This window comes from Thunnus thynnus, chromosome 20 (assembly GCF_963924715.1).
Source record: "Thunnus thynnus chromosome 20, fThuThy2.1, whole genome shotgun sequence".
NCBI classification, from domain to species: domain Eukaryota; kingdom Metazoa; phylum Chordata; class Actinopteri; order Scombriformes; family Scombridae; genus Thunnus; species Thunnus thynnus.
In genome coordinates, this window is record NC_089536.1 from 15,596,132 (window position 1) to 15,624,056 (window position 27,925).

General features: G+C 39.6%; 4 protein-coding genes across 8 annotated transcripts; all 4 read left to right on the plus strand.

Annotated features, from left to right (window-relative positions):
* Positions 1-1,116: 1,116 nt before the first annotated feature.
* On the plus strand, positions 1,117-4,066 carry cabp5a (calcium binding protein 5a). Its single transcript, XM_067575993.1, has 7 exons — positions 1,117-1,382; positions 1,838-1,887; positions 2,279-2,309; positions 2,484-2,627; positions 2,831-2,940; positions 3,078-3,225; positions 3,409-4,066. The coding sequence occupies exons 1-7, from the start codon at positions 1,343-1,345 to the stop codon at positions 3,435-3,437; spliced, it is 552 nt and encodes a 183-aa protein (XP_067432094.1). The 5' UTR covers positions 1,117-1,342; the 3' UTR covers positions 3,438-4,066.
* A 3,014-nt stretch (positions 4,067-7,080) lies between these two features.
* Positions 7,081-11,662, plus strand: nif3l1 (NIF3 NGG1 interacting factor 3-like 1 (S. cerevisiae)). 4 transcript variants are annotated; one of them, XM_067576362.1, is made up of 7 exons: positions 7,081-7,171; positions 8,304-8,905; positions 9,081-9,237; positions 9,997-10,120; positions 10,439-10,577; positions 10,916-10,999; positions 11,105-11,662. In XM_067576362.1, exons 2-7 carry the CDS (start codon positions 8,314-8,316, stop codon positions 11,287-11,289), a joined length of 1,281 nt encoding a protein of 426 aa, XP_067432463.1. In that variant the 5' UTR covers positions 7,081-7,171; positions 8,304-8,313; the 3' UTR covers positions 11,290-11,662. The 4 variants fall into 4 exon arrangements, with proteins under 4 accessions (XP_067432463.1, XP_067432461.1, XP_067432460.1 ...); XM_067576360.1 differs by having other exon boundaries at positions 7,114-7,240; XM_067576359.1 differs by having other exon boundaries at positions 7,154-7,250.
* A 3,210-nt stretch (positions 11,663-14,872) lies between these two features.
* On the plus strand, positions 14,873-19,544 carry tbx6 (T-box transcription factor 6). The gene is made up of 8 exons (XM_067576033.1): positions 14,873-15,118; positions 15,635-15,833; positions 15,924-16,191; positions 16,289-16,432; positions 16,618-16,688; positions 16,782-16,840; positions 16,959-17,235; positions 18,061-19,544. The coding sequence occupies exons 1-8, from the start codon at positions 15,049-15,051 to the stop codon at positions 19,316-19,318; spliced, it is 2,346 nt and encodes a 781-aa protein (XP_067432134.1). The 5' UTR covers positions 14,873-15,048; the 3' UTR covers positions 19,319-19,544.
* A 1,290-nt stretch (positions 19,545-20,834) lies between these two features.
* On the plus strand, positions 20,835-26,862 carry prodh2 (proline dehydrogenase 2). 2 transcript variants are annotated; one of them, XM_067575623.1, is made up of 11 exons: positions 20,835-20,989; positions 21,434-21,669; positions 21,899-22,089; positions 23,367-23,493; positions 24,019-24,090; positions 24,231-24,311; positions 24,417-24,560; positions 24,700-24,866; positions 25,225-25,335; positions 25,690-25,778; positions 26,295-26,862. In XM_067575623.1, the coding sequence occupies exons 2-11, from the start codon at positions 21,436-21,438 to the stop codon at positions 26,474-26,476; spliced, it is 1,398 nt and encodes a 465-aa protein (XP_067431724.1). In that variant the 5' UTR covers positions 20,835-20,989; positions 21,434-21,435; the 3' UTR covers positions 26,477-26,862. The 2 variants fall into 2 exon arrangements, with proteins under 2 accessions (XP_067431724.1, XP_067431723.1); XM_067575622.1 differs by having other exon boundaries at positions 20,836-20,989; positions 21,219-21,669.
* Positions 26,863-27,925: the final 1,063 nt, after the last annotated feature.

A 27,925-nucleotide genomic window follows, 5' to 3' on the forward strand; every position in this document is an offset into this window, starting at 1 on the left:
TTTGTAGTGTCACTTTCATCTGTTTTGCTATTTGGAGTGCTCAATTTTAATTGTCAATATTAATTTAACGTTAATAACTTGCATAAGCACACTCTTGCTTTTCCCAGTAGGTGTCATTCAGTCGACCCTATAAGAATTTATAAGTGTCCTGATCCAGAAACATTTAACAGGATACAACTGTTAACAGAAATGCAAGAAACACATCTGTTTTATGGGTATTTGTCCAAAGACATGTTTGCATTTCTGCTGCACGTGTGCCTCTACAAAAAGATACATTAAGTGGAATTTTTATCATGACTATAAATACATAAGACTACATATTAACTGTGCTGGAACCTTTTATCATCATTAGGAAACTGTACTTCTGAAGTAGAATATCTGACATTTGAGGAATTGTGAAAGTAAAACATGTCATACTATTATGGTTGGTCGTGTTATTAGATAACTTTGGGGCATTTTTGCATTTATTAGATGGTTGTCAGGTGATGCAGAAAGTGAGAAAAGATTGGGGGAAGCAGAGACATGACAAAATGCAACACAATATTGACTTGGTGTAAAAACCTGGTGAACATATTCAACTGGATTTTAAAAATACTGATTAATGACACTCATTCTGTAAGATGTTGTGCTTTTTAGTGCTAAAACAAAGAGCTGAGGGACAGAAAAGTAACTGTCATCTATTTTAATAATTAGTTATTCAAGGAATCCGTTAAGCAAAAGGTTCCAGCTTCTCAAATGTACAGATTTTGCTGCTTTTCCCTGTTTTTATATCGATGCAACTCAAATTTCTTTGGGTTTTTCAATTGTAAGTCGGTCAAAAAATCTATTTGAAGCAGTCATCTAAGTTTCTAAGAATGTGATGGATTTTTGACAGATTAATTGATGAAGAAAATTGTTGAAGTTGCAGGTGTACAGCTTTTTATACTGTAATTAAAGGGCTGGACTTTCTGCAGTCAACAGGACAAGTAGTTAATTCACAATAAACAAAAGGACAGAAACTTTAAACAAGCAATTCTACCCCGCAACCTGTAAACCAATAGCATCCTATTTCTGTCAGGTTCAGATGGCAGTATAATTTACAATATGATGTCAACACTCACCCTGCTGTCCTCCAGTCACACCACTGACTCCTCCCCGCAAGCAAACAACCCTGGATGCAGCCGCTCCTCCCCTCATACAACCTCTGAGCATCCCGCCCGGCTGGGCACACAGGGTCGCCACACGCTGAGTTGCACGCTGCTGTCCAGACTGAGGAGGGACAAAACTCATAGAGAGGAGAAACAGAGGGAAGAAGAGCTTTTTGCACTGCAAGGTCAACACGTCTCTGCTTCAGAGGTCGTGTATGATGCTATTGGTTGATGACCAGAAATCACCAAACGAAGGTGAGAGCAAACCCCACTTTGTGCTTTTACAATTCTTAATTTAGATAATTCACATAAGAAAATTATGTGAATTACGTGTTCTGTATTTTGCAGATCGCTAATCAGTTTAAATTAGTGGAGAAAAGAATCTTTTTGGAAAAAAATGTTTTAGACTTACAGTTGTTTAATGTAATTGAACTAGTTTATATTTCTAACTGTGCTTCTTAGAAGTGTCATAGTGTCAATTTTCTCCTGAATGCTTCTACAATTTTGAGAAATGTTTTCATAATGTCAGAAAATCAACACACACACACACTGGACATAGTGTTCAACCCCTCAGAGGGAACACAGACGACTCAATCTGTCATAATCCCAATTTTCTGGCTCTGACAAACACCGCCCAGCTCTGTATGGTGTGTTGGAAATGATAAAACTGATGAATTCTTAATACCAAACTCTGTTATTTCCTCTTACAGAAATGAGTTTTGGGGCAGCGTGTATTTTCTTGCGGGGAGGGAAAAACATCGTAAGTACAGCTTTGGTGGCCTTTTCTCATTTTTGATGGGTTTGTGTTGATGTTTGCAAACAGATATGAAGGGCTGATTGGATTATAACCCCGCAGGTAGCAGAATAAAATGAGATACACTACAGAGAGAATGATGCACTGTAGACAAATCTCTCTCTGTGCCTCCAGTTTACTATTGCAATTTTACTATGACATTTTTTACTTGATTGATAGATGAGTTGGTAGCGATTCTTTATATTTTATATTATATGAAAAGCACTACTTTATGTTTTTCATGTTTTTTCCATCTGCTGTTTTTTTTATGATAGCATTGTATTACAGGGCACAATGTGTATTATGAATTTCCATACTACACTGGAGCTGACAAATAGTTTTTTTCTCTTTTGTGCAGTCAAGAGAACTGGCGGATGATGAGATTGACGGTAAGTTAATTGTTTACCTACCTAAACAATCTTACACTTCATCCATTTTATGCACTTGTCCATTCAGCACTAATGTTTCATTTTTAATCCGAATCTTTATATTTTGCATTTTGCCACACAACCTTTATACCGACTGTAGCACCTGACTGTGTGGTCTGCTGTACACTTCTGCAGAGCTACGTGATGCTTTCAATGAGTTTGACAAAGACAAGGATGGGCTGATCAGCTGTAAGGATCTGGGGAACCTGATGAGGACAATGGGTTACATGCCCACTGAGATGGAGCTGATTGAGCTGAGCCAAAACATCAACATGAACCGTGAGTCCTCACTTACACAAAATATATAAAAAGAGTGTTGTTGTTGATTTTTTTTATTCTAACACAGAATGGAATTAATGAAACTCTGAAATCCCACAAACATGAAACTGGGATACACAGGCAGATGATACAGAATCAGCACTAACAAAGAATGATGGATGTTTCTCATTTTCTGTGTCTTTTCTTCTCATTTTTCCTTCCAGTTGGTGGCAGAGTCGACTTTGAGGACTTTGTGGAACTGATGGCCCCGAAGCTTCTGGCAGAAACAGCTGGGATGATTGGCGTGAAGGAGCTCAAAGATGCCTTTAAAGAGGTGAGAGTCAAACATTCAGAAACCAGGATCTTTTTAAAGAAAATGAAGCAGCTATCCAGTCAATGTCAGATTTTACTGACTAGTCCCCCACTCACTATAAAGATAAACAACTTGTTGATTTTTATTTCTCTGGTTAGTTCGACATGGATGGAGATGGAGAAATCACAACAGAGGAGCTGCGTTCAGCCATGACCAAGTTAATGGGAGAGCACATGAGCCGAAGAGAGATAGACACCATCGTGAAAGAAGCAGATGACAACGGTGATGGCACAGTAGACTTCGAAGGTACAAATTGTCTTTCAGCTACAGTGACATAAAGTGCTGCAGGTGAAATTGTCTAATTTATAGAGTTTATGTATCACTTATTGTGATATTCATCAAGTTTAGAACAACTATGATTACAATGATGTTGTTCATACTTTTCACACTGCACAGTTAACTGATTCAACTCTTTTTTCTGCTCTGCAGAGTTTGTCAGAATGATGTCTCATCAATGACGGTCCAGCGGTCCAGGAGAAGTTTGATGGAGAAAGTACCTTTTCACCCCAACAGACATGCAATAATATTAATGCGGTCTTCCTCAAAAGCCCTTTCAACAGATTCACTTGTATATATTTAGCATATACATGTAATATTTTAAAAAAAATTAAAATAAAGTGCTGCAAAGAAGAGTCAAGCAATATAAAGTCATTCTCAAAGAGAATTTTACTGCTATGCAAAGATTAAAAATCTTATAATTTTTGATGTAAGAAAAAGGTTTGTAAACAACTGGAATTATATTGTTTTGTTTGATGATTCGTGTGTAATGTATATACAGGAAGTCATTTGGGATTGTTTTGTTTTTGAGATGTATGAATTGCTAATGGAATATATTTATTCCTAGTTGAATTAATCTGACAGTATTGTATCATTCTTATCACAAATGCAAAATTGGATGTAGAGCTATGAAGCATTTCCTAAAACAGTGACTGTGCACATGTACAGCGCATATACAGTATTTAGCCTGGATTTGCTGTAATATGTTATTCACTGGATCGCATCATTCATTTATGGATGAAAATCCAACATGTTAAATCCTGGTAACCGCCTATCTTTGGCAAAGAGCAAAATAAAAAATATATAAATATGTGTTGGCACAGGAGTTTGTTTTAATAAATGCCAGATGTCCTGTGTGACACCTGAGAGGTAACCAAGGACACTGTTTATCATTCAAAAATCGGTCAGCGTGAATTGGACTTTTGGCTTTGTCACATATGAGATGTAAGACTATGAGGCTGCTTTGTAATTTGGCAAATTCAACAGAAAGTAAAACGACTTAACAATTTACTTATGATACAAAATCTGCAGCAGCACATTTTAATTCAAACCAGAAGTCTTTCTGCTTAAAGAGGTAAACTTATCCAAGTAAAATGCATTTCTCTTTTCAAATGTGGAAGACATTTTCAGCATGACTTCCCTAATAAAACAACTGGTATAATAATACACAACTTGACTGTTGTATAATAACTCAACGCAATGACCTATGCATTTCATCTCTCAAAGAAGGGATTTATGAACCCGAAACATTCTGCTGCATCGTGAGTATAAATGTCAATGATTGAGTAACTTCTCTGCCCTGGCTTTTCGAAGGTTACATCAGGATAAAGAGATTGTGTGACCAAAAGAAGGACCAATGATTTGATAAAACATCATGTCAAAATTCTGACATCACAACTCATGCTTAACAGATTTCTACGTATTAAATGTAAAAAAAAAAAAAAAGGGGGGGGGGGGGGGGGGGTAAAAAGATGTGCTTGTCCCAGAAATCTGCCTTTTAGAGAGCATGGTCTGAGCTGTTCGTTGAAATTTTTGAAATTTTGAACTTCTCTGTACAAGGTGTAAAATGTCAGGATGATTTTAAGAAAATTAGCAGCTTATAAAAAATACGTGACCAGAAACAATCAAAATAATCAGTTAGTCCTGGTTGTTCATTTCCAGATCTGGAAAAGCAGCTTCTGCAAGTTTTACTAGTCAACACAACAACTGAAAAAACAAGTTTGTGTCAAATTTGCACCAGAATTTCTCTTCCCACCCTGATATTTGTCTTCATCTCCAACACTGTGTCGAGCTGATCCAGAGCCAGTAAACAGCTGAGATTAAATACCTGTTTGGATGAGGGAATTTAAGGATGAGGAAAGGAACACGGTGGTGCGTCCTAACAGTTGGGGCACATCAGCCAGACAGATGTTGTTGCATGACAAACCGGGCAGAACTTCAAGCGGACGGACAGATGGGGCACAAGGGCTTATAGTACCAATTAACAAAAGTGAAGCCGTTCTCTCTCTGAACACACAGACCTAATTACTCAAAGCACATCTGTCAATGGCACTCCACAGATTGGATACAACTGTTGCTACAAGGGGTGATAGCTGTGCCAATATGTTTAATGGATACATTTTCTGTTTTTATATGTTGTAAATAACTGCTCTTTTGTTTGGGCAGACAGAAAACAAGAGATGAAAGAGTCATTGATGTTGTTTCTTTGCTCTCATTGCCACATGTTATATATAATGTAAGTGTTATTGGGATGGGCAGGGGTCACATTTAAACTCAGGGGTGTTGTACAGAGAAGTTGATGAAGCTAAAGCAAGAAGCAGATGATGTAATGCTTGTGGCCTGGCCTTTGCCCTGATCCTTTCCTGATCCCTCCAACATCCAGCATCGACCTTTATTGCATTAATCCAGAATAATCTCTCTCTCGGTCGCTCTCTGACTCAATTCCGAGGTAGCCACTCGGCCCAGCAGCTTGCTCATAATGAGAGATGCGGTTTTAACACTTTTTTTTGCAATCATCCCCCACCATTGATAACCCACCACTCTGTTTTTTTCTTCTTCTTTTGTTTGTTTTTGTGTGCGGATTTCATTTATTTATTCCACAAGTCCCAGTAATCCTTCTGAGAAGTGGTGGATGCAAAACCGGGTATCTTCTGTTGAACCACCTGCCCTGCAGGAATAAATACAGCTTATCAAAGTCATTTTGTCTTTTCCTGTTCACATTAATCTCTGTATTTGTTTTATAACATTACATGTGAACAGTGTTATGTAACACCAACAGCTACAGTAATGTTTGCTACCCATTTAAAATGTTTTTTTCTGCTAATTCAGCTTAATACAAAAACTTGTGTCATGTGATTTTTGTCCTGGCACTGTGGGATGCTCGAGTTTTTGTTTTTAAATTATGAGACTACTGACACAATGTTCATCTAAGTTATCAGAAGTGTGAATGAAAGGACTAATCATCTGTTTGAAAGGATTACGGCAATTTTTGATGTATTAGTAACAGTCCAATTACAATTTTAAAAAAACATAATCTAAGAATTTAATTTAATGGAGAATTAAAGTTTATTAATTTGCTCCTGCAAAACATGATTTAAGTGTCAATAGGCAACAGGAAGTGATGGGAATAAGAATTTAGTGTCATTACAGATCACAAAAAAGAGGAGCCTGATCAGAATCAGGGCTCTATATCAAACTACATTGAAACCATTTGGGAAAGTGTGTTTTCTTTCTTTGCATATCTTGTTTATTTGTGATACTGTCCAGTCATGGTTTTGCAGATAAATAGAAAGTAGTATTGTATCTCAGAATGTCATGCATCACAAGTTAGGTGAAGTATATCACTGTGTCATAAAGACGTGCCAATATTTAGCAGTTTCACTAACATGTAATATTTCAGTTGAGACTTGAGACTAATTGCATTTTAATGGGGTTTTATGTTTCCATCCAGTCAAGAATAAAAATGACACAGAACATTTGTAGCTTTTGGCTGGAAAAGAAAAAAAAATATTGTAAAAACCACAAAATATTAGAAATGAGCCGCTTTGATGTAAAAAAATATGGGTGAGGCGGATGAATAACTGGTTTCTATGGTAACCCTGGAATCACTTTTGCCATGGGAACAGTCTCATTATCGTACATACAGATATTTTTTTAATCAAAGTTGTTTGTTTGTGCATTAATTGTTGTTGTTTTTTTTTGTTTGTTTTTTTTACAGCAGTCTTGTAATCTGCAGATTTAAATGAGTCCTTTTAAAATGTTAGTTAAATGTTAAAATGTTAAATGTTAGGTAGATTTTAGTTACATCTGGTGTTTCCGCTAATGATAATGTTACCATAGTGACATTTCAACTGTCCAATCAAAAGCGTGGGAGTGAGAGACGGAAGACGGAAGGGGATTTTTTACAAGTTCTCCAGTAAGTGCAATTCATCCTGTCACACCGGGAGAAATGTGCTCTGAAACATAGCTTTCTCTTAAGTGCAAGGCAAGCGAAAGTATGATAAGTTCACTCATGCAGCTGTTATGATGTTTACAACGTGTTTTTTAAATGGAGCAGTGTCGGTTTAGTGTGTAGCTAACGTTAGCTACAGCTAACGTTAGCTCTGCTGTTAGCTGCGTGTTGCCTGCAGTCAGTGCTTCAACTCTAGTAGGTCATGTTGAACTATAAATAAGGTTTGAAATTACGGCTCAGAACTTCTTTCAGGGTTTCAGGACGTCCAGTTTGGAAAATTCACCAAACCTGAATCAGTTTAAAGGAGACAATTTTTCACCAGTTGGTTTTAATGTTCTGTCTGAGTAGTGATGAAAAGCTTTTTGGAAATATTGATAGTTTGCACTCCTTCTTTAAGGAACAGGTTTCACAATTTACAGATTTATTTAATTATTTTTATTACTGTGTAATCTGTAAAATGCTAACAAAAAACTGTGAATGCATTTTAACAATTTCCAAAAACTCCAATGTGACATCTTCAAATTGCTTGTTTTGTCCAACCAAAACACAAAACAGCAAAACAAAGTCTCACATTTTAGAAGCTAAAATCTGTGAAGTTTTAGGGCTACAACTGATTAATTGATCATTTTTATTATTGATTAATCTTCAGATTATTTTCTTGATTAATTGATCAGTTGTTTGGTCTATAAAACAGCAGAAAACATTGAAAAATGGCCAGCAATGTCATTAAATGTCTTGTTTTGTGAATAACTGAACCGAAATTTACTATATTAAATTATCATATGTTAAGTTAGCCACAATGTAAGACAAGAAAATACAGCAAATTCTCCCATTTGAGAGACTGCAACCATCAATTGTTTAGCTTTTTTGCTTGAAAACTGACCAAAATGGTGAATTGATCAAAATAGTTAATTTTCTGCCGTTGCAGCTCTTATATTTATGCTTTTACATTTCTGACTAACTGATTAATGTTTCAATACCAGTTGCACATAAATGAGACATGAATCTGACACTCATGTAGAATGATGACCTCTGGATGATGTATTATTCAGTACACTTGTCCTCTTCAGTAATTCTTTTTCTTTTGTCCACACAGGTCTCCACTGATGTTGACTGGATGTAGAAACCTTTCTTGGACATTTTTATTTCTCACCTACAGACGTGTTCGTACCAGGAGGAGCTTCATCTCACAGACTTCTCTCTGCTCCTCTACCTCAACAGTTTCGTCCATCCCTCTGACTCAACCTTCACCCACTAACGGTCACAGCTTCTTCCCTCTACATCCACCCGTTCACTTCTTTCCCACCCGCCGCCTCTCTCATTCTGCTCTTTGTCCCGGTCTGATGGAGCTAAAGGAAGTTCTCCAGGTGTTGGAGCAGCTGGCTCCTCTGTCGCTGGCTGAGTCATGGGACAACGTTGGCCTGCTGGTCGAGCCGAGCAAATCTCGACCTGTTAAAACCATCCTGCTAACCAATGACCTCACAGATGCTGTCATGGAGGAAGCAGAGAACATGAGCTGCGATCTTATAATATCATATCACCCTCCGCTTTTTCGGCCAATCAAGCGCCTGGTTCAGAAAGACTGGAAGCAGCGATTGGCCATCCGGGCTGTGGAGGCCGGGATGGCGGTCTTTTCCCCCCATACTTCATGGGATACTGTTAAAGGAGGAGTAAACGACTGGCTGGTCGGCGGACTTGGTAAGAGGTCATTCTGAATGGAAAATGTGTCACATAGACGTACAGTGTGTCGCTTGCATATTTAATGAAGTTACACTCGACACTAAACCACTGGCTGACTATTCTGACCAAATGCCCTCCATCTGGTCCCCTGAGGGTTGTTTTTCCAATTCTGTTTTCTTTCTTTGACTCTCAGGTAGCGGTCAGGTGTCTGTGCTGAATCAGACGCATGGCAGTGCCTCCCACAGTCACAAACTGGAGTTCACAGTCAGGAGTGCCGAAGAATTAAATGGTGTTATGGAGGAACTGAAGGCTTGTGACAGTGGAACAACACTACAGCATTCAGTCAGCAGGTCGTGTTCATGTTTTTATGAACTAACAACATGTTTTAAAGGATTTCTGTATGAATTAGCATGTTGCTTGATGATCATTTCAGCCTCCAACCACAAAGTGTAAACTCTGCTACTCACTACCGACAACATACAATAAGTCTAGATTGATTTTCTTTTTTCTTCCATTAATTTCAGTGCAGCTTGAAGTCAACTTGCAGAGACAATCACAGCGATAGATAGTCTGCCTTCTTTTCTATATGTTTATCATTTTCATAACTTTATATTTTTGTGTGGTTATGCAGCTGTTAGCAGTTAGACTGATGTGAACACTCGTCCTTAGTGTTTGCAAGTGCTTGTGCAAAGGTCAGCTGACAAAAACTTTTAAGAGAAATGACTAGATTAAGAAATGACCCACTGCAAGGTTTGCATTTTTCACAATGTCATGTTTGCTCATTGTCTTCTGCCAACTTTCAAATCTTGGACCCAGTTTCATGAAAGCAGGTTTTTACAACAGTCCCTGTTATCTGCTCCTTTACACCACTGTGATAACATATCTTTGCCAACACACTAAAAGTTGGAAACTCTAATGTATTTATTTATGTATTTAAAGCAAGTTTCAAGTCCTAAAGTTGACTTTTATAACACTCTGAATTAGATAGAACTTAATGGTTTAGGGTAAGTTATGGTATGTATTGGAACATGCTAAGCAGCGAATACACAAGTATGACCGTGATGACCTTGATGCACTGGTGTATAATACTTGATTTGCCCTTGTAACAGACCCAACAGCAGTGGGATCCATGTCAGCTTAACCTGCTGTGACTCAGCACTGACCCCCAGTGTCCAGACTCTGTTACGACACAGCGCCTCCTGCCAGTCCCTCAGTATCCTGAAGTTAGAAAAGGTGCAGCGTCAACACATCACTGTCAGAAGATGAACTGAAACACAAACAATAAATTGTTTAGATTTTATTTTGAGTTTCATTCACTGAAAACCATTTGTAGTTATACATGTATAGTTAAAAGTTACTGTAGAAACACAAGAAGGGCAATAAAAATATTCCTTTAAGGTGGAAAGTTTAGTAGAAAAAAAAAAGAAGTGAAACTATACATTGGTCCCTTTTTAAAAGCTACCCTTTACATTTTTATAAAGCCATGGATAGTAATAGTGAAATATATGCTGACATCCTGTTTTTAAACGTTCCACCTTACTTTTCCCACAGCCCCCTCTCCTGGGACATGGTCAAGGACGACTCAGTGTTTTGGACCAGCCAGTAACTGTGGCAACAGCCATCCAGAAAATGAAGTCCCACTTGGGGTTAAGTCACCTCCGTTTGGCTCTGGGAGTGGGACACACGCAAGGTGAAGATGCACAGAAACACAAACAATAGGCTATTATTATTATTATTGTTATTGTTATTATTATTATTACATATTATCATTATTATTATGGCATTATCAGTTAAAATGTTTTTTCTTCTGAAATACTGGATACTTTCACCTCTTTAGGCCTCTAAAAATCCTGTAAATCCTGTAGTTTGTCTGCTTCTTTCACAAATTAGCACATATAGCAAGTCCAAAGAGAGCTTTGAATGCCCCTTAACTCTTGTTGAAATATTTGTTGAAATGGTCCTGAGATGTAAATGTGTGTGTGTGTGTGTGTGTGTGTGTTAGTAAATTACTATTTTTATATTTGCCAGAGTCCTCTGTGTGCACTGTGGCTGTGTGTGCTGGATCTGGGGCCTCAGTACTGAATGGAATCAGAGCAGACCTCTACATCACAGGTAAAAAGTTCAGTCTTTATACAAAACAATTATATTTACCTGTCATCACTTATTTGTTGCTGTTTGATTACGCATGCAGAGGTCATGATTATATCCGTTGTTTAGGTGAGATGTCCCACCATGAAGTTCTGGACGCTGTGGCGAAGGGAACCAGCGTCCTCCTCAGTGACCATAGCAACAGCGAGCGGGGTTTTCTGGCCATGTTCAGAGAGAGACTGGCAGTGCGTCTTCCCGACAGTGTAACGGTGGTGGTGTCGAAGGCTGACAGAGACCCTCTGGAGGTTGTCTGACCAACTCTGAGCTGCAGTTGCACTCGCTAAAAACAGAGTCTTTTGGATCAGTTTCCAATAACATTACAAAAGTGATGACTGTTTTTCTTACAGAGTGATTCAAATGATTATGTGTATGTGACTGCATAAAGAAACAGATTGTCTGCGCAAGCTCTGTTATATAAAGGTCTGACAGCATCAAACTGCTTCATGCTGTGATGAAAAGTGCTTCCTTGATACAAGCTGTACTATTAATCATGTATTTCTGGCAAGGACTTAATAAAATTGGGTCCTGCTTGATCAAAAAAATGGACTGTATGCATGTTGGGTAAAACAAAATATAATCAGCCCATAAATGCACAGTGAGAGCCAAAAATAAAGCAAGTAATCAGAATGCATGTGGATTTATTTATGGATAACACTTATACCATCTACACTTATAAGCTATCATAACATTAAATTATCATCGCTACTCATCAAAGAGCAAATCAAGTGTTTTCTGACCTTTAGACCTCAGTGAGCAAACATAGGTGCACATCAAACCACTTAACACATACATGTCAAAGAGCAGGGCTGTGGTAATACCTAATGCACTGTCAGTACCTGCCCCCGCTGTAGTAATGGTAAAAAAAACAAAACAAGTAACAATCCTCATTATCGGCTGTTACAGAGTTTGCTGGCTGCAGCGCCTGCCACACACCTGTCAGTTCGTAAAAACATTAAGAGATGTTGCACACACCTCGCTGCCCCTATCAAGGTAATGACCTTTCTCTCGGCATGGTGTTCACACCTCCACTTCCCCTCATTCCCCGCTGGCTTTTATCCCCCGCCATAACACACACACACACACATACACAAATGGAGAAGGAAAACAACAACTAGAACAACATTTATACTTCACTCCTGTTAAATGACTCCAGCTGCCACTATTATACTGGCAACAATGTCTACGAGCAGGTAGATTTGGGTCCTGTTTGTCAGATTTTTGTCAGTTTGAGAGTTCTCTTTCTGAAGTATTGATCCTTCGAAGGAAATTAACCACACAAAGTAAAAGCCATGTGATTGATCCTGTTTGATCATTCAAGTAGTAAAAGCTCTATGATTTAACAGTAATCCACTACAAAAGAGCCTCCATGGTCCTCCAAAAAGCACCATATCATTGTTGCCAGTTCTTGCATATTAAAATCTCTCATGAGGATTTTTTTGCAGCCAACAAGTTCAAGTTTAAGCAGCAGAAGCAGAATGGGGAACCGATTGAGAACAATATGTAAATGAACTGCCTCAAAATTAAGTTTTTGAGAGACAGTAGTGAGGAAGAGCAATGCTGTTTGTCCTGTTCTCTCCCTTTTTAATTATTTAGCTGCTTTAGTTGAAGACATCTCAAACTGTATTGCAACTAGTGGTGGACTGTAAATAAGCACACCTACTTAATAGAAGAACAACTTTGAGTTATTATACTTCAGTTACATATTTCCATTATATACTACTATATACTTCTACTCTACTACATTTCAGTTGTAAATATTGTACTTTTCACTCCACTACATTTATTTAAAAGCTAAATAAGAGTTTTGTAATTAAATGATACATTGCTATAGGTTAACCAGACAGTACATTAAAGGACGGTTCACAATTTTTCAACTCTGTCTTAAAACAATGGTCAGGTGCCCAAATGAACATTGCCACAATTTTTTTTTTGCTGTCATTATTCCTCCTGTTCATACTGACCATTAGAAGATCCCTTCATAATGCACTTACAATGAATCCAATATGAGGCTTCACTTGCCCAGATTAGTCAAATGAAATCAATATCTTTCAAAGTTAGTTTCTTTTTAGTGCCAAAGTCCCTCTTTTTGTTATGATCCTTCCACTACAGCTCAACAGGGAAACACTGTCTATTGAGACACAAAGAGGGATTGTTTTTTACTAAAAAGACTGTAACTGTAGAAGATATCCACTTTGTTTGATTAACTCAGACGGCTGAAGCCTCATATAATTTACAGATAAACTTTTAATTACATTTTTGCTCAGTACAGTGACTGGATTTTGGTCCCCATCACTTACATTGTAAGTGCATTTGGAGGGGATCTAATGGTCAGTATGAACAGAAGGAATGATTACAGTGAGCAAAACCTGTTACAATGTTCATTTGGGAACCTGACTAGTGTTTTAAGACAGACTTGAAAAACTGTGAACCGTCCTTTAAGTCATTAAAATGAGCTCCCTCCAGCTACAATTCATCAATAATCCACTGATATAATAAAAAATGACATAACACTAACATGAGTGCTTCTGCTGCATAATGAATACTTTTACTTTTGATACTTAAGGTACATTTTGTTAATAAAACAAACAATGTACTTTTGCTTAAGTGACATTTTGAATGCAGGTCTTCTGCTTGTAATGGAGTATTCTCACATTATGTTGTTGCTACTTTTACTGAAGTGAAGGATCTGAATGTCCACTGCTCATAGTATCCAACTGACTGTCTGGTACAACCAACAGACGTTTGTCTGTGTGGTCTGAATTCTGTGTTTTATTGTGCTTAAACTATAAATATCCGTCTGCTCACCAAACTCTCTCTCAGACGACAGAAGAAATCTTTGATGAATTGATTCATTTAACAGTTCTGCTCCTAAATATTCCAGAAAATATTGCCCACATTTAACTGTAATACTGAGATTATGTCTTATTTCAAACCTCTGATATAAACTTCTAGATACTCGTGTTTGTTATATTGGCCAAATTGCAGCCATCAGCCAAACTGTCTTCCTCTTCCACCTTCATTCAAGGCCTGACTCCCTGCTGAGAAAGCCTAACAGGCAGACTGCTGAGAGGAAGAAACATGTCATCAAGTCGTCAAACAGCCACAGGGGACCTGCCAATAAACTACTAGATTTACGTGTATGATTATGTAAGAGAATTCAAAGCGGAATAGCATGCATACCAGTTTTACTTTGCTTTTCCTTTACTCAAGCAAAAGTAGCAATGGCACACAATAAAAATGCTCAATTTGAACTGTGTCCTGTATTTAAATTATTAATTAAGTACAAGTACAGAAATATTAGTGAACTTTAAGTATCAATTTTTGATGCATTAATGTGTAAGCAATGTTTTGATGTTGTTGCGGGTTGAGGTGCAGCAGATTTCAACCACTTTTATGGTGGGTTGTTGGTTAGTTTAACTCCTAGAAAGCAAGGTGTCATATTTTATAAGCTGATCATATGTTTTATATTTAAAATCTTACTGTATGGAAGTAAAAAGTGCAATATTTGCCTCTGAAATGTAGTGAAGTAGAAGTATAAAGCAGCATAAAATTAAAATGCTTAAGTACAAATAAGTAAAGGTATTTATTCCACTTCTGCTGACACAAATAGCACAAATCACATCTATGTTCCTTCCAGACACTGAAACAAACCCAGATTTTCTTCTGTCACCTCTTGATATGATTGTTTGTGTTTGTTGAGAAGGCCGTGTAGGGCAGAGAGGGGATAGTGTGGAGAGACAGGGAGGCAAATGAAGAGCTGTGAGAAAATGGGGCCATTTGGCCTTAATGTGTGAACCCTCAACACACCTATTTAACAGAGCAAATCACCACTGTGGGCATTTGGAGCTAAAGACAGCAGAAGGATCGGAGCAGAGATATAGAGGCAAGAAGTCTGCAGTGCAACAGGAGAGTAATATTCAGAGAGAAAGAGACAAAAAGAGTTAAGGAGTGACATGTTACTGTGTTGCAGCAGGTAAAGAGGACGAGTACAGAGACATACACAGATAAGCAGGATGCTTAGCGTGGAGATGTTCCCCAGTTTGGCTCTGGGACCTCAGAGGATCGGAGACTGCTTCTACAGAGGTAAGAGAGTGTGTGCATGCATGTGTGTGAGTGTATGTCGGTGAAAGAAAACATGGGATTTAATGCTTTTAAACATTGTTGCTTTTAAAAGTCTTCCGAGATTTTAATTAATGTTGGACTTTTCAAATGGACTCTAGTTCATTCTTGCTCCTCAAGCTCTCTCTCAGTGCATCTGTAATAGAAGCTAATAACTATCATTTTGCAAAGTCAGGGGGCATGAAGGGTTATTTATAAGCAGCTCTCAGATTAGCGATGCTCTGAGAAAACTTTTGGAGTTAGAGAGTTGTGGCTGGAAAACTTTACACCTTCAGAAATGTCATTCATTTAGGTTGTATGATTCATTTAACAAATAAAAGGCACTGAAATTTTACACAAGTATACTAAAATTTCATTTTGCGCAGCCAAATTATCTTAACTGATTGAACATTGATTGGTTCATTTGTTTGTAGAACTGACTTTTTGCTGTATATCTGCTATTCATGTTAAGTTTTACTTTGGATTTCTCTGCTCCCACAGACCGGGAGCCCCCCTCCCACATGCCGCTGTTCCCTCCCACCTGTGATGTGGCCCAGAGGCTTCTGGCCCCTCCCCCTGTCCCCAACGAGCCCGCCGCCAAAACCCAAAAAGATGAGGTGAAGATGGAGCTGGAGAACGCGTCTTTATGGAAACAGTTCAGCTCAGTGGGCACAGAGATGATCATCACAAAGAAGGGCAGGTGAGGGAATAGAGTGAATAGATATGTATGGCTGCCGACCTTTGACCTTTGATTCCTCGCATACTCACCTCTCAGTTCACCTCCTCTTAGGCGGATGTTTCCTGGGTTGAGGTTGAAGCTGTCGGGCCTGAATCCAACTCTTCGTTACATCCTTCTCCTGGACATCATCCCCGTGGACAACTCACGCTATCGTTTCCAAGGCGGTGGTTGGCAGGCTGTTGGCGGGGCCGAGGCCAGGCTACCAGACCGGGTGTTCATACACCCAGATTCCCCTGCCACTGGTGCTCACTGGCAAAGCCGCACCATTTCCTTTCACTACGCCAAGCTCACCAACAACACACTGGACTCGCAGGGACATGTAAGTACTGCAGACTGATTGACTAATCGTAGAGACAGTACATCACCTCCACTGGTAGACTTCAGCATCAACCTCTTTTTATGTCTGTTATTTGCAGATCATCCTCCACTCGTTGCATCGCTACCAGCCCAGAGTTCATGTGATTGAAGCCAGAGACGTGCTTAGGTGGGGCGGAGGGCAGCACTCCTTCGTTTTCCCTGAGACCCAGTTTATCACTGTCACTGCCTACCAGAACAACAAGGTACCACAATATTACATTTATAAATTAAGAAATAGACTAATCTTTCAGTATGGAATGACTTGCAATGTGTGCAGTTCAAGATTAGACTACATTTCTACATTGTATGCAAGAGATAAAATATAAGAGAAGACAGAAGAAGAAAAATAGTAGATTCCAACTTGAAAATTTTTGTCCTTTGTTTTCAGATCACAGAGCTGAAGATCAACTCTAACCCGTTTGCTAAAGGCTTCAGAGAGGATGGCATGAATAGCAAAAAGTAATTCACGATAAATACGAGCACAGAAACACGCACATTTCACATCAGTGCATACATCATGGGAAGGTTTCTAACATATTTTTCTCTCTGCAGACAAAGAGATGCAAGACAGAAGCGCAAAATCTCTGCCCTGACAGAAACTTTGGATATAGGTAAGTGGGTTTACCAGACTGATGTCACTTTAAATCAGTCGACTGAACAATATATTTGACGTTACTGTTACTTCTTCTTCTCCTAAAACATCTCCACTTCTTTATCCGTCTCCCTCAGTGAACTGTGATCCATGTGACTCCACTCAGCTTTTGCCGCAGCCCGCGGCCAGCACAGACCTCCAGGCCCTCGCTCTGGCCTCTCTGCCGCCACTGCCTGACCCCTCCTGTGGGTATAGACCAGAGGACGCCCCCTACCAGGACACGCTTGTTCCAGAGCAGCCTCTGGTCCTTGGCCAGGCATTCATGCATTCATCCCAGATGCCTGTCAGCATCTCCATGACCAGTGGGATGCAGGACACACCGGGAAGTGAGGTCACAAACAGTATCATTGAAAGGTAGGTGTGCAGAAAAAGGAGAATTTTGTCTTGTCAGCCTAAATTCAATTACTTTTTGGTAGATATACAGAGTGATACATACATACATGACCAGTGTAAATACTGTGACTCACATATTTTATGTCATGCAATTTTATTATTTATGTCAATTTAACACCTTTACAATGCGTATTACTTGCATATTAGCATATAAAAACTGCACATATTACACTCATACCTAATATTAAAGGGAGAGTTTGACATTTTGGAAAAAGCACTTTCTTTCTTGCCAAGAGTTAGATGAATAGATCAGTACCACTCTCATGTCTGTGCACTAAATATGTAGCTATAGCCAGGAGAAGGTAAGCTAAGCTAGCATGGCTTGGCCAATAAAAAGTTCTAGCTTGTAACACCCCGTAAAACCACAATTTGTCATTTTTACAAGGCAGTCTTTGCACAGGTTAAACAAACAAGATATAATGTGAGTTTAAGAGGTGCTGGTGGATGCATTTTGATACCTTTAGACATAGCCAAGCTAGCTGTTTCCCCTCTGTTTCCAGTCTTTATGCTAAGCTAAGCTAATTGCAAGAAAGCAGAGAAGCGTATTTCCCAAAATCTCAAGCTACTGTGAGCTAAAATAGTTGTATTCCATTGAAAACAAAAATTATTATATATTCGCAGCATGTTGTGGATTATTAATCATTTAATCATTTAATCCATAAAATGTCAGTATAGATTAGTATAGGAATGATTCTTTTTTTATGAAAGTTGTTTTTCATTCAACAAATTAATCCATCAACTAGTCATTTAAGTTTAATTATTTATTATTTCTCTTCTCCTTCACAGATCAGACACTATGGGTGACCCTGCTTACACCTCCAGCTTCCCTGCTGCTCCGGCCAACTCCTCCTCCTTCCCTTCAGCATCTCTTCCTCAGTCAGCCTCCTTCTCCTCCCTCCCTGACTCCTCGAATACATCCGATCCTCAGCCCTCCATCCCTCCCATTGACTATCCCTCCACCCTCTCCTCCTCTCCCACGCTCTCCTCCGCCTCCTCCTCTCCCTCGCTGCAGCAGACCTCCTTCACCTTCCCCACCCCGCCCCCTTCCAACTCCTCCTCGCCGCAGCCACTCCTTTCCTCCTCCTCCCCCTCCTCCAACACCTATCACACCATCCCTCCCCCCAACCCAGAGATGATCAGTCCCCACACACCCACTGACACCTCTTTTCCTCCCCCCTCTTCCTCATGTCAGTCAGGGCTGCAGGATCAAATGTCAGCTCATTCTCTGCTCTCCCAAGGCGAACCTATCACTAGTGGAAATAATTCACCCAATGATCAAAGTTCGGCAGCATTTATTTATCCAAACATCCTGCCTGCAAATCCTGATCCCGCTCCAGTTCATGCTCAACCTCTCCCCAACCAAAACCAACCACTGGCTCCCACACTGCCCTGTTCTCTGCCCACTCACGGTGCTTCTACATCTTTCCCCTTCCACTCTGTCCCACCGCACATGCAGAATCTGTCATTTCCAAACGTGTCTCCCAGCTCTGCCCACCCCACCCTACACCTCCCAAATCTGAGCCACCAAGCCCAAGCTCCCGCCCTTGCTGCTGCCTTCCCTCCCCCCTCCTCCTTCACTCATCCTTCATCCTCCCTTCCTCACCCTCCTTTCCAACCCTCCTCTTGCTTGGCTGTCTCCTCTTCTTTCCAGCAGTCCTCTGCTCCCTCGTTGCCACCAGCAACCCACCCTCAAAACCTGCCTAATGCCCCTGCTGCCTCCTCCACCTCCTCCACCTCCTCGTATCCTTCTGTTGAAATAGGCACCATCCCTCAGTTCAACCCCCCTGCACCCTATCGGCCAGAGATGATGCTGCACCACCCGTCCCTTCTCCCTCAGCTTGATCCGTCCCTTCCCTCCTGTCTTCCCTCCTCCGCTGCTCCCCCAACTCTCTACCCTGCCTTTTCATCCTACCCTCTCCGGCTTTGTCAGGACCCTCACTCATCCCTCCCCATCCCACTCAGGCATCTGTACAGGCAACACCAGCATGGCCATGCTCACCCTCAGGGGGCCTACCTGGACATGAGCGCAAGAGCTATGTTTTAAAATAAAGCAATGTTGATGTTGATGAAATTTTTTGGATAGCGCTTTTAGGGGTATTAGCAATGAGTAGCATTAGATCAAGTAGCCCACTGTTCTGTCAGAGTGTGTGTGTGTGTATGTGTGTGCATGCGTCTTCCCAGGAATACAGCAGAGAAACAGACTGATGAAATTGATCTGTATTTGTAAATAGTTGTGGAAGATTTTCTTTTAAAATATCCATTCCAGTGTGAAAAATTAAAAAAAAAGTCTCATCTTTCAGCTTCTGTGATTCAATTCTTTTCAACTGAAATATTAACATTTGTTAAGTGAGTGTTTAACAATGTGACCCTCTGTTTTTGCAGTTTTGTGAGAGGTATGTGCTATGTATGGACTATTTCTTGGCTGATATTGCTCCAAATTCTGGCACCCATTAAACCCATTAAACTGTAACCCCCCCACCACCCCCACACACAGAAATCACAACTTCGGTTTTTGTATGGATTAAACAAACGAGATGTGACTTTACTACACATCTGAGAGTAGTATTAATCTTCTCATCATCTAACTCTCGGCAAGAAAGTGAATCTCCTAAAATGCAGAACTATGCCTTTAAACATCTGGACTAAAAACAGTCAAACTATGACAGAGAGCTGCATCTTCCTTCACCCTTCTCTTCTCATCTCCTTGATGAAAGAAAATACTTTGACTCATTTTCATGTCATTTACCCGTTTTACCTGATGCTGTTTTTGACAGCAGACCACATGAAGTAAAAGCTTTTTTTAAAAGGATTGTTTTGATCGCTTTGGACCTTCATGTCTGCATGACCACTTGAGGATCCTAAGCCCCCCGAAATGAGAAGCAGTTCAGCCTCTGTCAGTTTCAAGGATCAATTTGTGAACAAAAATGAGTATTTCCAGGCCTGGTTGGTTAGCAGTGCCTGCATAGCAAAGGTTTGAGTGGCCTGTGTGTGTTAGAGGACTTTCAGTCTATCAGGTCAGAGATGACAATGATGGTGGCAGGCAGCAGTTAATCATTTCCTTTCCTGCACTGTTTGGTCTTTTTGGTGTAAGACATTTGAACTAAACCCCTCTCAAAATATAACCAACCTCTCCAGAGCATTTATTGTGTGTCTACTTATCTTTCTGGGTCACTGAGGGATTTTTGTATTAAACAAGTACTTTGCTTTAGGTTATGCGATGTTGTATAAGCATTAATAAAACCTTGGATTACAATTCAGCTTTAGCTCTGCTTCAAAATTAATTATAATGAATATAATTATAATAAAGCATAATTGTAACTGTGATTTTAAACACAGTGAGATGAAGACTGATAATTGTATTTGAATGATTTAGATGGGTGTAATATCTGAATCTTTAGGCGCTGGCTAGAATTCCCTTTTACAGCCAGATTTATTTAAATGTGGTGGCAAAAAGCAGATCCAACATAACAAATGATTTTACACATGGTATAGGAAGCTTTTAATGTCCATTTGGTTGATGTCCAAGCAAGGGAACACTTGTGGGTTGATGCTAAGGGTCAACTTGATGTTTACTCAAATCTCAGAGTAGTCACTTATTAACCAGTGAGTAAGCCAAAAGATGATGAATTCTACTGATCCACACACAAACCCTGAAATTACACCTGCTCACCTTTTCATCATATAGGTCATATGAGTGCCATTCTCAGGACGTAAGGTAAGGTGTTACTACTTATTTCAACGACAGAAATGACTAGAATTTGATTTACATTGTCCTGACTTTTACTTATTAATCTCCTTAAAGGTGTTTCGTAATATATTTGTGTTGCTTATCTTTCAAAAAGAAGTTTTTCCTTTAAGTGACACTGTCGTTGTCACTCTTCATTCTTGTCACTTTCACGGGAAGCAGGTAATTGCATGCACACTTATTTCTCCTTTTCCTACAGATTCTGTCTAGAGCTGACACCTCAGGCTATGATAATGGATCGTTGCATTTCTATTTAACACACATGTCAGATATAGCTACCTCAGCAGTCAGCACACACTTAAAAAAAACAACAACAACAACAAAGGAAGATTAACACAGACATTTTGCACAATTCAAACTCCTCCTGCATGCAGAGTCAATAACATACAAGCACTCAAACACACTCTTCTCCAGGGATGATGATGCTGTGCTGTCGTTTGCGTCCCTCACTTCCTCACCTCTTGTCGCTGAGGCTGCTGGGTACAGCGTCCTCCAGGACGGTGGCTGCCAAGGCGCCAGACCTTCTCTCAGCGACTCTGGCCTTTGAGGATCCCAGCGCCTTCAGGGTGAAGAGTTGGGGCGAACTGCTCCGTGCTCTGAGCATCTTCCGCTTCTGCTCCTTCCCTGTGCTGGTTAATCACTGTGGGAAGGTGAGACTTGAATATGTAACTCATGGTCACTGTCTGGAGGAGATGAAGTCAATAAGATTGCTGAGTGAATGGAAAAAAGCCTTAGCGATGCATGGCTGTAATCTTGCACACTTTTTACGTCTGTCCGATTTAAATAATGTATAAAATTAGACCTGACTGTAGGTGTGAAGACCAAGTCACACACCTCACCTCATGAAGCTCCAGCCCCCTTTCCTTCCTCTTCTTTCAGCTGATGTCAGTAGCACGCACTCTACTGGGCAGGAGGGGGTTCTCCTTGCTGCTGCGACCCACGGTGTATGCCCAGTTTGTGGCCGGAGAGAATGAGAGTGAGATCTCTCAGTCCATGGAGAAGATGAGCTTGCTGGGACTGAGGCCCATGCTGGCGGTACCTATCGAGGAGGATCTGGGAGAAAGCATCGGGTATGGCTCATTTTTAAAGCCCCCCTCCACTTAAAAAATGTGTTTTGCTTATTGTTACTTCAGTTGGGTGTTTGAGTAGTCACTGTGCAGATTTTGACACTAGAAAGCTGTTTTCACAATCATCTGCTGAGGAGAGAAAGTTTCTCTGTGCTCTTGTGTACTTTCAAGCATAATTTGTGACATCACAAATAGTTTGCAACCAATCCTTATCCAATATTCAACTTACACAAGTGTGAAACTTGAAGCCTCCAGTGCACTGAGAATGGACTTTTCAGTGAAGTAGGAGACATCTTGTGACCCGTAGTTTCACTTTTGAAATTAAATATATTTGCATATTCAGAGATTCTGGAATTTTAATTAGGGAGAAGAAGTAGATGTCATTTTATGGATTTTGATGAGATAATTAAACTAAAAACCACATTAGAAACAAATGAATATTGAAAATAGAGTATTGTATTTTCATCTTAAAACATGTCTGGAGGGGTCTTTAAAGTCTAACATAGTGTGTGTAGACTCATAATACTTTCTCTGTATTATGATGTTAGAAATAAAAGGTTTTACTGTTGGGTTCTGAACTGCAAAACACAACATTTCAGAGAATAAATCAACAAAATAAAAACATGTAAAAAAATACACACAAAGTAACAGGTGGATGCACAATGATTCCACAAAACAAGTGAGAAACTTCACTATATGAATGAATAAAACAGAAAACATGACAAGAAACAAACAACAACAAAAAAAAATCTAAAATATATTTGCACATCCTAACTTGATGCTGTCAATTTTACTCTCAGAGAACAAGAAGTAGTAACTATGACAGTAATGTGGTTTCACCCTCCTGGGATTTATTGCATTTACCAAACTTTGATGTGTGGTTGTGAAATAATGACAGGATGAAACATACACGTGTCTGCTTGTGTTGTAGCTGTGGCAGCTGCCAGCAGTCCTGTAAGAGGGCAGGAATATGAAATCAGGAATCACCACTAGCAGAAAGACATTCTGCATGCTGTTTCAGCAGTAGCTCAGCTGCTGCTTTCTGAAACTATGTGCAGCCAGGATGTTCTGCACATTGCAGCAAAAAAGTTTGATTTTCTACCAAATGTTTGTGATGTGTTTGGGATTCACCCACAGTGTGTAAGATTTGATGTCTGGCTCTCTATCTCTCTGAACATTTAGCCAAACATTAAAGTACTTCAGCTTCACTGGAAACGTGCAAACTTCAGATTTGATCCAAAAGTGTGTTACAGCCTCGTGTTGCCGTTTGTCACCTCCAGAGAGAAGAGATATGATGACAACATGGAGGCCATGTTGGAATGTGTGCGAATGTCCCACAGCAACGCCTGGAGCAAAGACCCCATGATGCAACTGAAGATCACAGCCCTGCTCAGCCCAGAGCTGTGTGTAAGTGCTTTCTATCTCAGAGTCATCACTCATAATGTCTATAGGAAACAACTCATATATTTACTGTAAATAAGATGTAATTATACAAGAAATGTCAAGAAAGACATTTTAAATTAATTAATTAACTTTGAAATGTAAATTCTTGCCCATCTGGGCTTTAGATTTAGATTTTTTGTGACATTAATGACATTTACCAGGATATTTTATGATATTTTAGAGCATTTTGGTTGTAAGGAAAACAAGTTGTATAAGTTCCAGGTTTCTGGGGCCATGTGAGAACCTGACACATGGTGTACGGCAGCTGAACCAAACAGTGTCTGAATGTGGTTCAAATACATGAGAAAAAAAGATAAGGATACACATCTTGAGCATGTGATGTCACACATGCTGTTGCAGGTTGTTTTTGAGTGCTCTATGTATTGTGTGGTGTACATAGTTTTTCCCCTCACGGCTATTGTGTCTTTTAACTTAGTGCAGATATTGTGTATTTGCTCTCATTGATGAATCTGTCCGTTCTGTATCAAGGTGAAACTCACCACCCTCATTGCAAAACAACCATATGACGTGAATCTCCTTGTCAGAGCTATGGATGGAGAGGTACGTCCACAGTCCAACTCAATAACACAGTTTTTCAAATGAGTTCCTTGCTTGTTGCTCATTTATTAATTTACAATGTGGATGAGGGTGATTCTGATGTGATATGACCTCTGACCTTTGCCTGAAACTTCCTCTTTCAGCCGATAAACTTCCCTGGTTTAAGTGAAAGTGAAGCTGCACACTTCCTGTGTGGCCTGCAGAGACTCAACAGGATAGCAGAGGTACAGGCGTGAAGGAGAACAGCTTCACTGTGATGTTAGTATTTTAGTTCTCAGTTTTGGATTACTTGAATTATTGTCACTAGCTATTTATTTGGTGTTTCTTAGGCCAGTGTCAACAAAGTTCGAGTCCTGGTTGATGCAGAGTACACCTACATGAACCCCGCCCTCTCCCTTGTAACCATGGCGATGATGAAGAAGTTTAACAAAGATGGTGCCTGGATCTGGAACACATACCAGTGTTACCTGAAGGCAGCTGTCTTTATTTCTCTACTCATTTTTTTTAAAAATATCAGAGCAGAATACTGTAATTAGTATTATTAAGTAAATATTTTCTAAAAAAGATAAAGAGGAATGATCAAATACTTCCCTTTCTGTCTGTGTGTGTCAGGAGTCCAGGTCTCTCCTGTTAGAAGCTCTGCATCTGTCTAAGAATGAGGGTTTCTGTTTTGGAGTCAAGTTGGTGCGAGGAGCCTACATGGACAAAGAGAGGAAGCTGGCGGAGAAAGAGGGTCGCCTAGACCCCATCCATAAGTGCTGGGAGGATACCAATGACAGGTGGATAAGTGGCAGGGATCATAACTATCAAATAAAACTAGAAACCAATTTGGACAATTTTACCAGTCCCCTTATATTAAAGTCTTTTTTATCCAGTTTAAAATCCCCCTCTACTCAAAATAAATAAAGTAATAAAGTTGATTTGAATGAGTTAAATTAACTTTTTTGTAGACAAAACATATTCGACACAATTTATAATTCAAAGTAGAGTAAAATGAAATGTCTTAATGCATGACTGGATGGGATCTTTAAAATCAAATCAAGGCTGGTAGCAAATAGTAAACTCGACCCTCTGGAAAACACACAGATCATTTCTGACAGTGAAACCCATTTACTCTGTTCACTTGTGTTTGTGCAGTTATAACGGCTCGCTGGATGTGATGCTGGACGTCATCACCCAGAATCCTGAGCGCTACAGGATCATAGTCGCCACGCACAACGAGGAGTCAGTGAGACGAGCCGCCAAACGGTTAGACCGTGAGAATGTGAAAATGAAAATGAAAATTAATTTAAAAAACATTAAAATTGCTGCTAAAACTATTATAGCCTAAGTGAAAGAGAAGGACCTGATGAGTCATGTAGGTTGTAACTATTCAGCTTCAAGCAACTGAATGCCAAAATAACACCAATAAATAAACAGGCAAACATTGGCTGTAGTCACTGGTAGCAAGTCTCCAGTAATTCATAGTTTTTTCTTTTGTTTTGTTGTCAAAGTGAAATTTGTGTTTATCTATCTATCTATTAATGACCATACCATCATTTCATTGTCACTTGATGATGTATTTAATATGTATCACTATGTATCACTAATATGTATCTTCAGGATAGAAGAACTGGGGATAGACAAAGATGGAGGTTCAGTGTGTTTTGGCCAGCTGCTGGGCATGTGTGACCATGTCTCCCTCACTCTGGGTGAGCTGTGCTTAATTTTTTACATTCTCAGTGTTTAGTTGAAGCCTTTATCCAGAACAAACTACAACACATGATCAATAAGAAGTTCAGTGTCTTATTCCAGGACAGCTTGACATGTGTTGTAACATGCCTGTTGTGGAAAATGAACCTGCAAATGAAAAGTTCCCACCCAAAATCATGAAGTGGAGCTGCACTGAATTGCAAAGCCTTATATTTCCCCTGTTTAATTTGCTCAAAGCTAATTCTGGTGTTAGGTGTGTATGGGTGGGAAACAATGGGCACACATGGGCAGCAACAAAAAAACCTTAAGTAATAAATTAACTGCTGTGTCTTATAAAACAGTAAGGAGTGTGTGGGAAGCTGGACTGAGTGGGCTGGTTTTTAAACATAAATCTGTTTTCTGATGGATCACTGCAAAATGTCTGCATTATATTCAACACTTTTCATAACCTGTCTTTGTCTTCATCTTTTCTCTTTTATTTTGCCTCCTCATGTCACCTCTCCACCTCCCTCCAGCTAAGGAGGGTTATGCCGTGTACAAGTCAGTGCCATACGGCTCAGTGGACGACACCCTCCCCTACCTGGTGCGACGGGCTCAGGAGAATCGCACTGTGTTGCAGGGAATCCGCAAGGAAAGGGATCTACTGAGGCAAGAGCTCCAGAGAAGACTCCATCTGAGGCTGAGAGGAGGCAGCTAATGGGCCACCAGCACAGAGGGGTAACAGAGAAGAGAGATCAGTATGAACTCGCCCGCTGAACAACTGAACACACACAACTTAAGGATCCTAATCAGGACATTAAGTAGAATCAGAAAGCCGCATGGGAATACTGTATCAAAGAAAAGATCAAATCCATGTACACTTGCATAAAAGCTATTGCCTACTGTATACTGATGAAGAACTGAAGCATGAAACTATTCAGTGGTTTGATGACAACTGAGAGCAATAATTGCAACAATATATGCTGTTTGTTGGAAAAGTTGTAGAAAAATGTGCATTTAAATTACTTTCATTATAATTTTTTCTGCTGTACATCACAACTGTCAATATCTTATGTTTTTGTAGTAATAAAATACTTATTTTCATTTTTGCCTGCTGGGCTGAAACAACACTTACTGCAAACAATTAAAAATAGAGGGAAACTGTTAATATTGCAAAGCTGCTCAGACTGATTGTCTGCACTTTAAAAAAAAAAAACTGGATTGAAGTTCTTAATATCTGAGGAAATGACAGTAAAACCTGATATTCATGTTTTTTGCTGTAGCAGGAAGTGTCTCAGTCTGATGGCATGATGACTACATTTTGTCAGTTATCCGTATCACAGCAGCTCTACACAACAGTGAAAGCTGTTTTGACAGTTTTTGGAGAGGTTGAAAGTGGGTCTTTGTTTTAAAATGCAGTTTTAATTGACAGATTCCAATCAGTTGTCAAAAGCAAAAACTTGCCAGAGCTAGTTAAGCTGCTCTGAAGTAACAACTGATTAGTAAAAAGAGGAGAAGAAGAGTCAGTAGTGGTGAAACAGTGACATGTCTGATGGTTGACGGTTAGTCATTCCCTGGGACACACTGATATCTGACCTGTTAATCTTTCAACTCTTCTTGTGTGTTTACTGATATTCAGCAAACTGGTCTTTTTTCCTTTAACATTCTCAGAAATATCACTCAGTTCTCAGGAAGAATGTATTTGTCAAAGCCTTTCTTTGGAGGCTAAAATTTGTCACTTTATTAAAGCACAAACTCTGCTTGATAACCTCACAACGTGTCAGGGAATAATTTCTCTTTAAAGACATCTGCACATTTTATTTCTCCCTTTCTACCAGTGCTCCCCTCAGATCAACCAGTCTGTATGTAATGTTAAATGTAAATGGCAGAGAATGTTTGGTCTCCACATGCTACAGTTTAAATATGAGTAAAGTCCAATAAAACATTATTCAGAACCAGATTGATCACTCTCACCTCTGTAAAAAGTCACAAAATACATGGGAATTACTTCAAATCTGAGTTTAGTTGTGAAAATGCAAAGCTAAGAACTAAATGGCATTCATAAAGAGTTAAGTAAAGACAGATCCTGACCTTTCTTGCTGAGTTTTCTCAGTTCTTTCCCTGTTTTTTGATCTTAATTACTAATTCTGATGGGACATATGAGTAA

Bases quoted from the DNA above. Each gene is read 5' to 3' on its own strand.
- prodh2 (XM_067575623.1), top strand. From the start codon at position 21,436: ATGATGATGCTGTGCTGTCGTTTGCGTCCCTCACTTCCTCACCTCTTG. The intron at 24,561-24,699 runs GCAGCTGTCTTT...TGTGTGTGTCAG, and splicing joins CATACCAGTGTTACCTGAAG to GAGTCCAGGTCTCTCCTGTT. The intron at 25,336-25,689 runs GTTAGACCGTGA...ATGTATCTTCAG, and splicing joins GTGAGACGAGCCGCCAAACG to GATAGAAGAACTGGGGATAG.
- nif3l1 (XM_067576362.1), top strand. From the start codon at position 8,314: ATGTTGACTGGATGTAGAAACCTTTCTTGGACATTTTTATTTCTCACC. The intron at 10,578-10,915 runs GTGAAGATGCAC...TATATTTGCCAG, and splicing joins GGGAGTGGGACACACGCAAG to AGTCCTCTGTGTGCACTGTG. The intron at 11,000-11,104 runs GTAAAAAGTTCA...TCCGTTGTTTAG, and splicing joins AGCAGACCTCTACATCACAG to GTGAGATGTCCCACCATGAA.
- cabp5a (XM_067575993.1), top strand. From the start codon at position 1,343: ATGATGCTATTGGTTGATGACCAGAAATCACCAAACGAAG. The intron at 2,941-3,077 runs GTGAGAGTCAAA...TTCTCTGGTTAG, and splicing joins TCAAAGATGCCTTTAAAGAG to TTCGACATGGATGGAGATGG. The intron at 3,226-3,408 runs GTACAAATTGTC...TCTGCTCTGCAG, and splicing joins TGGCACAGTAGACTTCGAAG to AGTTTGTCAGAATGATGTCT.
- tbx6 (XM_067576033.1), top strand. From the start codon at position 15,049: ATGCTTAGCGTGGAGATGTTCCCCAGTTTGGCTCTGGGACCTCAGAGG. The intron at 15,834-15,923 runs GTGAGGGAATAG...ACCTCCTCTTAG, and splicing joins ATCATCACAAAGAAGGGCAG to GCGGATGTTTCCTGGGTTGA. The intron at 16,192-16,288 runs GTAAGTACTGCA...TGTTATTTGCAG, and splicing joins CACTGGACTCGCAGGGACAT to ATCATCCTCCACTCGTTGCA.